Here is a 9,691-nt window from a genome sequence, read left to right as displayed (position 1 = left end):
ATGTCTATTAGCAACCAACAAAGTGATCTAATTTGTTCAGTATAAACAATAAAATAATCATATTTTTAGGGAAAAGATTGAGATTTTAATTATGACTAAGGTAAAAGATGATTAAGGATTTTGAATGTGTTTTATTAGGATTTAGTAGAATTGTTTTAAGGATTATCTAAAATTAATATGGTTTTAGTTTAAATGTGAGGTTTAGATTTTTTTTTAGTGAAGGTTTTATTGTTTTTCTAAATATGAGATCTTTGAATGAGAATGAAAAGTAATATTTGTAAGAGAGGTGAAGCTACTCACTTAAAAAGGGGCAGTGGCCCTCTAAATTTTAATTTTTTTATAAGTTATGTATAAATTTTGGTTTAGTCTTTTTTTAAATTTTAATTTTAATTTTTTTTATCTTAAAAAGTTAAAATTTTGGCCTTTTTAAATTTTATTCTAGTTCTGTTTTATTTGTAAGGAACTCTAATATTTAAATTAACAAAAATTTGAGAGAAATTTTTATGAATTAGAATTGAAAAATATATGTATGTGATGAGATATTTATACAATTAAAATAAAGGTCTGACTATCACTTTAAAACTTCAATGTCTTGCCTATAATAATGAGTAGTTATTTTTTTCGTATTCAAAAAGTTGTTGTGATTCCATACTTAAAACGGGCCTGCTACACATACAAGCAAAAAGGCCCTACAAGTTTTACAAGTTCCCAGTCCACACTTCATTTACACGCGCACTCATCTCTCTTTGAATGGAATGTAAACTACATGCGCCCCACTCAACGGTTGCTCTTCGCAAAATAGCGCTCCTTAATGGCGCACTCGTCCACTTCTCAAAGCCCTTCGAAGAAAACACAAACCGTCCGTTTTTGAGCAACATTCCAAACTGCAGAGATAGGACTCGTCGCGAAGATTAAAACTCTCCATCAACACAACATAGAACTCTCAATCAACAATCTCCAGAAAAAATGAAGTTATAATACTCAAGGTACGTTACGTTACTATTTTACTCTTATTGTATATTTTTCACATTTCGAAAACGAAGAACTAGGTTTTACTGTTTTTCTACGTTCTTCTAGATTTTATTGTTCTTCTTGTTCTAGGTTTCATTTTACAGTTTTTAATATTCTACTTATTCTAGGTTTTACTGTTATTCTTGCTTCTAGGTTATTTTGTTCTTCTTAGTTGTTCTAGGTGTTACTGTTCTTGTTGTTCTAGTTCTTCTGGTAACTGATTTTTGGGAGTATATTGCGCGATTTGGTGGTGTATATTGAGTATTTTGTTGGGTGTATATATCATAATTTGTTGGGTGTATATTTCTGAACTGATATACTGTAATATAGTCAACAGTTGCAACTGTTCTAATATTTGCTTGTCCATGGGTGTATATTGCTTGACCTTGTAATGTTGCTTGACCTTGTATATTAATGCATGTTTGAGTAATATCTGACTGATATCTATGGGTGTATCTGAATCATATCTATGGGTGTATCTTGCTGATATCTATGGGTGTATTTTTCATTTCAGAAAAAATGGCAGGCAGAAACCAAGCTGAAAAAAATGTAAGAACAAATATATGTCTTAGATGAAATCAGTTTTATATAATAGAAATATATCTGACTATAATTTTGCTTTGTTTACAGCAAACCAAAGACCTTAAGTGTGCAACACATTTGTTAGGTGAGAAATTCAAAAACATGAGCGAGGAGAAGAAAACAATTGTTAGGGATTTGGGATTTGGTGGCCTGATGCACATCTCGCCGCTAAGGGTGCATCACCAAATTGTTAGATAGATTCTAAGGATATTGACACTAATTAATGTAAATGTTATATAGTCCTGTAACAAATTGAACACATGCTATAAAAATTTTCCAATTATAATCCAGTTTATTGTAAAATTTCATTCAATAATTAAACTCTCTCTGCTATATTCAAAATGTATGAATTATAGGTACTATAATATGAAGGAAAACATCAAACCAAATATACACCCATAACCTGTCATTTTTTACACCCAAAGAAAGTTGAATATACACTCAAAAATCTATCCCCCCCTGATGCTTTATCCCTAAAACCTAAACACTTAAAACCTAAGCCCTAACCCCTAACCTGTAAACCCTAAAACCTAAACCCTAAACCCTAATACCTAAAACCCTTAAACCATTGTAAAAAAAATAAATAGTATTTTATAACATAAAAACAAGATTCTGAAGTATATATATGTATATATATGTAAAATGTAAAATACAAGAAAATTCAGAAATACACCCAAAAGAACACTGCTTTTACACCCAAAAGAATGCATGCTCTCGCTCCTTTGTGTGCTTCTCATCTCTGCCCAGAAGTGGTGATCCAGATAGATTGGAACCCATATATGACGGTTTTCATAGAGATTTGCAGAATACACCCAAACACAGACTATAAATACACCTGAAAAAAATTAAATTTACACCTCTGCTGCAGATTTTAAACAAACATTACCTGAAAGCCACTTGTTGTCCTTAAGACCGAAATTCAGCAGAAAATCATTCCAATTCCTATCAAATGAGTCTTTAAGCACACCCACGCTTCTCGCACTTATCTTGTAATGTAATTCCTCACATCCTTTTCAATAAAATTTAACTCGCGATGACCCCCGGCAGCCGCAACAAATGATTGGTAAGTTTTGCTTGGTCTAATACCAACCTCCTCGTTATTCTCTATTGTACGACGAATGGACATGCTTAGTTCCCTGTGCTGTTTGACATATTTTAGATTTCTATTTTTCCTCTCTGCTACATGTAATCAATTGATTCTTAATCTCGTTTCCCTTCCTATTTGTGCTCCGAACTCTTGTAGAAAACCCTGCATCCTTGGCGTAGTTCTTGTAAACTTTTCCAGCATCTTCAAGGGTGGTAAAGGTCATTCCAACCTTGGGAACAAACTGGTCATCAATAATAGAGAGATGCTGCAGAATACACCATGTCAAAAACAAAAAATACACCCAATCATGTCTGATCTAATACACCCGAACGACAACAACTCAACTAAAATAACAAAAAAAGCCGTAAACTGTAAATACACCCACACTTCCCCCAAAAATACACCCAAAAAATTCTGATCTACACCTGGGCGTCTACTATAAATTGCAGATAATTAATCAAAACTAATTCATTAGATTCAATCCACAGATTTATATTCACGCGTTAGTTTCACAGTCAATGTTCACGAATTATTCAGTTACACAATGCTATTCAAATAACTGCAACAAAATTCATAGTAATCGTATGTAAATCAAACCTCAGGAACTATGTTAGATTCAAATTCATAATCCACTTCGCCCTGATTCAGCTGACAATCTGAGGTTGAATTATCTATTATCTTCAAAATGAGTTCAAACTTTGATTTCAGAAACCAGAAAATCGAAAAGAAAATGAAGCTGGAGTTATAGAGAGAGGAACTAACGTCAATAACAAAGAACAAACCAGTGAGAAAGGAGAGGAAAAGAACGATCAAAAAAACAGGAAAAGACGCGCGAGAAGAAGAACGAGCAAATTTGGAAAGAAGGAGATCGAAGAAGGAAACAAATATTTTAAATTTGCTAGTTATATATAGTGCGTGTAAGGGACGTAGCACTTGCAGCGTATTTTGGGAGATTAGGGGTTAATTGACTTGTAATGCTTACAAGCCCTAATCGCTTGTATGCAGAACTTTTCCGTATTTAAAAATACTGGATGAATTTATAGGAACATTTGTTAATACAATTGAGATCTTATTACGAAAGTTAGATCGAATAGGTGGATAAAAAATCCACTCTTTACGTAAATCGTGTAAAAAAAAAAATCTCCAAAATTTTTATCTTTTATATATTAGGCTTATCTATTATAGATTTCACTTTTATATTAAGTCAAAATATGAACAAGAGCAATCCTTATTTTTAAATTTTCATGCGAAGTGCCATACTTCTACTTAAGCCTTTATCAGAATTATTGACATAATAGCAAATGCTGCTATGTGAGACAAAGAATGCATGAACCGAAAGAGGAGGAGGAAATAGTTCTATTTTTTATGACAATGATATCCATATTCTCTTCCAATAAAACTAGAGTATCTTTGCTTTGTAATTTTTTTTTCTGTTTTTATTTTTGGTATTTTTTATTTTTTTAATTTTATAAAAAATAGTAAAAATAATAAAATTTTATTTTTTATTTTTTATTTTTTTTACAAAATTTTAAAAACAAAAATATTAAAAATAAAAACAAAAAATAAAAATACAAATTAAACACATCTTTATTTTTCGTCCCACCAAAATATTATCATTTATATTCGTGTTCAACTATAATATGTATATATCAAAATTAATTATTAAAATCAATCATTAAAGTAAAATATACATTAAAATACAAAATAATATTAAAATAAATTAAATTATAATATATTTATATATAAATGAGTAAATTACCAATTATGCCCCCGAATTTGTAAAACACTGACATAAATACCCCTAGAATTCGATAACGACAATTATACCCTTGAAAAATTAAAAAATGGATCAGATCTGCCCAACTGTGAGGAGAACCCTTCTCCGTTAAACGGAGTTTGTTGATGTGTCAAACGGAAGTCCAACGTGGCATCCGTATTAGACTCTCAATCCATTCTCTCCCTTATATAGTTGTAGGTGAGAACGTTTTCCCCAAATTGATCAGCAAGCAAAACCCTAACCAGAGCCATGCATGGTGGAAGCAGAGTCATGTCAAATTGTAATCGAAGGACACAGTCCATGAAAAATTGTAGCTCCGAAGGGGTCGAAGAACACGTGAGGAAGCCATATGATGGGACATGCTTTTGCCGTCTTCAGGTGGTGGCTTTGAAGTCGAAGACAAGGAGAAACCCAGGAAGATGGTTTTTTAGGTGTCCTCTATGGAAGGTATGTATGAATATGCTGCTACAATTTTCTCCCCCCCTCCCGGTTGAGAATTGAGCTTGATGAATTGTATCTATGTTGGGCAGACAAAGAACACTGGGTGCCATTATTTTCAGTGGATGGATGAAACTATTGAGGAATCTGCTGGGGTGGAGGAATCCTCTAATAATGGCACAGTAGTATGCAATACATGTGGAGTCTTGAAAGGGAGGTTTACCAGTATTGAGACTGAGACGACACACATAGATGGAGAGATGTTGATAGAGCAGATGAAGAGAGTTGAATTGCTTGTGTGTTTCATTCTGGGTGGACTTGTACTGAGTTTATGTATGAGTTTGATTTGTTTGGTTAGGTAGGAGAAGGGATGAGTGTAGGACAGGGTTTATTAATGAATGTTAATTGTTGTTGTTGCTTAGAAGTTATGTTGACATTGATGTTGCTATTTAGTCACTTGTTGAGGAATTGGAAATGTGTCTTGAATTCGATCGCATCAGTAATAGAAGCATGAATTGAGTGAAGTGAATCTAACTAAAATGGTAACTGAGATATCAAAAGTAATTTCAAATAGACCTAAGAAATAAAAATTGGTAAAGGCACAAGATTAACTAATTGGTCTGCATAACATTAAGCATTAGAACTAATTGTTCCATCCAAAATACTACAAACTGAGTAATCAGTCTTAATACCAGATATCAAAATACTCAAATTGTCCAACAAAAGGCAATAACCAACCATAGTAAATATCAACATACAACCCAAAAACTAGATAAACCACTGCAACTAAATATTAACTTATAACCCAAAAAGATCAACTAATTATGCACCCAAGTTTCCCTCAAGTTGACTGTTTTGGCATGAACTTTGAGAACCTAGAAGTGGTTGCTTTAGATGCACCATTCATGGTTTCATTTGACACAAGTGGAGACCTTGTGGAGTCTGAAACTCCTGAACCAGCAGCAGGTGTTGTAGGAGGTGCAATGGGCCTTATCTGTGGGGGCCTAAATGGTGGGTTGGGCCTTGGAGTGGCAGATGGGTTTGGAGCTATGGGCCTCACATTGGGTTGGGCTGTTGGAGCTGGAGATGTGGGCCTCATAATCGGTTGGGCTAAGGGGTGTCTCCTAATAGGCATCTTGACCCTGGATCTTTCCTTGCTAGTAGATGCAGCAGCAGCCGCAGCAGCATTGGAGGGAGTTTTAGATCTTGGTGCTCTCCTTGCAGGGTTAGATATAGCAGATTTCCCTCCTTCACCATGACTTGTTGTACCTGATGTGTTGATGTTACCCTACAACAAATAAAGTCTGTTTAGTACATGTGAGTTAACTATAAACAGCAGTTATTGAGAAATGAGCTGCCTTTTCATCAGCTTCAGACTGTGGGTGGCCTTGGGTGAGCTCCTCTTCAACTGCATCCATGGTTTCTTCCCAGAACATCTCCTGCTTTGAGTCTGACATGTCTTCTAAGCCCCTGGGTGGCACAATTCCTCCTCTTGCCGGCTGACCTGCTGTAGGTGCTTGTTGTACATCTTCACCTGCCTCAGCTGCAGCAGGAGTCTTCTTATCAGGACATGTCCTCGAATTATGTCCCACCTACGAAGACAACATCATTCCAAGCATTAACACATTAGAACAGTCAATATCAACAGGCATTGATTAAGTGAGTTTTTATTTACCTTTTTGCAATATTTACAACTTGTCTTTCCATAGCTCCTCTTGATTTTGTACTGGCTCCCACTCTGTCTCTCTGATTCATGTCTTGCTCTCTTCTTTGTAGGTCTTCCTATTGGCCTCTTATAAGGTGGAGGGAGACACGGTAGCCCTTCTGCATCAGCCCAATATTCTTGACTAGGAACAGTGTTGATGTGAAATTAGTATGTTCTATTGTATGCTTCCATAGTCAGCCAATGATGGACATAATCTTCTGGTCGTTGATTTTTTCTTTGAATTGCAGCAACTCCATGACAGCAAGGCAGACCTGTAAGTTGCCACTTTCTACAAGTGCAAGTCCTTTCATGAGTGTTGACCCGAACTGTTCGACCATGCCTTCTAACTTCAAAGACATTATGCTCATCGTCTCCCACCCATTGAGCTTCCCCGTAGTTTCCTTCCTTCTTTTCCTTCTCTAGTCTGCTCGTCTGGATAGGCGCCAGTTTACCCGTGTAGGCCATGAGTGCATCTTTGTGGGTAGCCATAGTCTTCATGAGGTAATATCTAATCTCCTCAAGCATGGTTATGATGCTCTTGCCTCTTAGCCCCACCATGGTTGCATTAAGAGACTCTGCATTGTTGTTCGTTATGTTATCCACTTTGGGCCAAGTGGAGAATCTTGATCTTGACCAAGTTTCTTGCTCATACTTAGACAGATATTCCCAAGCAGAAGTATTAATTCTCTTTATGGCATCCATACCTTCATTAAACTCCTGATCAGTCAATGCCCTTGCACATTGAAATAGCAACTGTTTCAGTTCTAGGTCTTTCCAACGCTTGTTAAAATTCCTCCACATATGCATAGTACAGAACCTGTGTTTAACCCCTGGCATAACTTCTTGTAGAGCAGGTATTAGCCCCTGTAAATAACTAAGTTAGACATCATATACTATAACATAATTACACACACAATTTAATTACTAACCTTCTGTTTGTCAGACATGAAGTGCCAATCAAATTGCCTATGATCCTCGATATCATCCAACAAATACTCTAGGAATTCTTTCCAATTGGTCTTTGTTTCTACGTCGACTACTCCATATGCAACTGGGAATAGATGATTGTTGGCGTCCTGAGCAACGACTGTCAGCAGCTGCCCCCCAAAATAGCCCTTTAAAAATGCTCCATCAAGGCATAGGAAAGGCCTACATCCTTGCTTGAATCCCCTTTTACATGCTTCTAGACAGATGTATAGACTTCTAAACTTAGGCAGCCCCTCTTGTTGTGGTGTTGTGCTCATACGGCAAGTGGATCCTGGATTGGCCTTACGCAGCTCAGTCAAGTAAGTCCTTAACTTCAAATATTGTTCCTTTTCTGTGCCCTCGATGACATCCTTAGCCTTCTCCATTGCCCTAAACATCATCCTCTCTCCGACACAAATATCAAACTCAACTTTGAACATTTCTCGAGCCTCTCTATGGGACAAGTTAGGACATACCCTAATCTTGCTAATCAACTCCTCGTCCACCCATTTACAAGTGACTGACCTGCTTTTATTACTCCTAGGACATGTATGCTCATCGACCAGTGTTTTGATTTGGTAACTAAGGGGCCGGTTTCTCCTTGCACAGTAAACTTCCCATGGACAAGTTTCGTTGTAACAGATGACCCTGCACCTATGTGGTTCAACCTTGAGAAAAAATGCCTCTCTGTCCATCTGAATACTATACTTCCTGACTGCATCCTTAAACTGCTGCATCGTGCCAAACTCCATCCCTAACTCCAGTCTAATTTTGCCAAACTTTGTATCAGGATTATACTGAGGGAATACTGGATTTTCATCCTCAGAATCAGAACCTGGTGGGGTGTGTAGCTCTTCAGAATGATATTGATATTCAGTAGGCTCTTCATCAATGTCATTTGGGTTAGGCACAACCACCCTTGGGGCCTGATTCTTTTCCCTAGGTGGCAGAATCCTCTGGCCGGATGGACGGGGTCTTCGATGAATCCTTCGACCTTGAACCCCACAAGATGCATCCTCATATAGTTCAACAACATTACGCATTCATAGTTTAAGGTTATTAATTAACGGACATTTTATGGCAAATACATTTACAAACCCAAAAAAAATAACATTACTACTAGGATCTACAATTCATATACTAACCAGCATGTCCTTCACTATTGTTTTGTGGTGCAGGTTGATCTCTACCAGATGGTGGGGGCCTTGCATGTTTCTTCCTGCGTTTTCTTCCCCTGCCATTAACTTCTTCAGGATTCGATGGCCTCTCATGGTCTTCAACATGGGTTTGCTGATTGTCTCCTTCGTTAGGGGCCTCATTTTTACTTGTTCCAGCCTGTCTTTGATTAGAAAGGTTTTCAGTACCAGCCTCCTCTGGCAATGCTTCATCATACCCCCCTTTGTTCAACGTTGGTTCATCCTCTTCTTGTTGTTGCTCCTCGTGCTGTGGGGGATCCTCTTGTTCATTTGCTTCATTAAATAAAGGAGCTCCCTCTACTTCTGTATGTTCAGATCCTTCCTCCTCTTCATTTTGTTGCGGTTCCTGGTCATGATTTTCCTGGTCTTCTAAGAAAGGCATCTCAACATCTTCGTTAGCAAAAACCTCAGCCTCATCAATATACTCTGGATCCATATCAACTGGATGCTCAAAATACAAGTGAACAATGTTTTCATTCCTCAGTGCAGCATCACACATCTTAACCACATCGGCATCCCTTCTGAGCACCCGTAACCCGTTAGCTAAATCCATCCCTGGCTCCAACCAATAAACTTCATTATACCTAGTATAACCTAAATCTAGAAACAAGCCTTCAACAAGGAATAGATTACAAGTATCAACATGCACCCTCTCGATGATACTCAGTAAACCACCATTATACTTCACCCCACCATCTGCATCCTTCTCTAACCAACCCCGATGGTGATAAACAAATGTGATATGCGTAGCCATCTGACAAAAATCATCAAAAAAGTCATAAACATCTAACACGACACATGAAAACACCATCATCATACCTCCATTGCAAACCCCAAACGACTGATAATAACACCAACGTAAACATAAAATGCTTACCAAAACCTTGGTTGATCGACGGCGACTTCTTCACTCCGTATCAACGCCAAAT

At 37.0% G+C, this 9,691-nt stretch overlaps 1 protein-coding gene across 1 annotated transcript; it reads right to left on the bottom strand.

The window, feature by feature from the left end:
* Window positions 1-6,217: 6,217 nt before the first annotated feature.
* LOC140183309 (uncharacterized) lies at window positions 6,218-8,609 on the bottom strand. The gene is made up of 3 exons (XM_072231511.1): window positions 7,530-8,609; window positions 6,811-7,464; window positions 6,218-6,487 (listed from the first exon to the last, which is right to left on the bottom strand). Exons 1-3 carry the CDS (start codon window positions 8,607-8,609, stop codon window positions 6,218-6,220), a joined length of 2,004 nt encoding a protein of 667 aa, XP_072087612.1.
* Between the last annotated feature and the right edge of the window lie 1,082 nt (window positions 8,610-9,691).

The sequence above is a fragment of the Arachis hypogaea genome, chromosome 3 (genome assembly GCF_003086295.3).
Source record: "Arachis hypogaea cultivar Tifrunner chromosome 3, arahy.Tifrunner.gnm2.J5K5, whole genome shotgun sequence".
NCBI classification, from domain to species: Eukaryota; Viridiplantae; Streptophyta; class Magnoliopsida; order Fabales; family Fabaceae; genus Arachis; species Arachis hypogaea.
The sequence above is the reverse complement of the archived record's forward strand: the minus strand, read 5'-3'. Positions and strand labels throughout refer to the sequence as shown.

What these genes read in the sequence shown, in the direction of transcription:
- LOC140183309 (XM_072231511.1), bottom strand. Translation starts at nt 8,609, where the DNA reads ATGCGTAATGTTGTTGAACTATATGAGGATGCATCTTGTGGGGTTCAA. An exon ending in TCATGTCTGACAAACAGAAG is followed by an intron (nt 7,465 to 7,529) that starts GTTAGTAATTAA and finishes AGTTATTTACAG; the next exon opens with GGGCTAATACCTGCTCTACA. An exon ending in ATCAACGACCAGAAGATTAT is followed by an intron (nt 6,488 to 6,810) that starts GTCCATCATTGG and finishes TTGTCTTCGTAG; the next exon opens with GTGGGACATAATTCGAGGAC.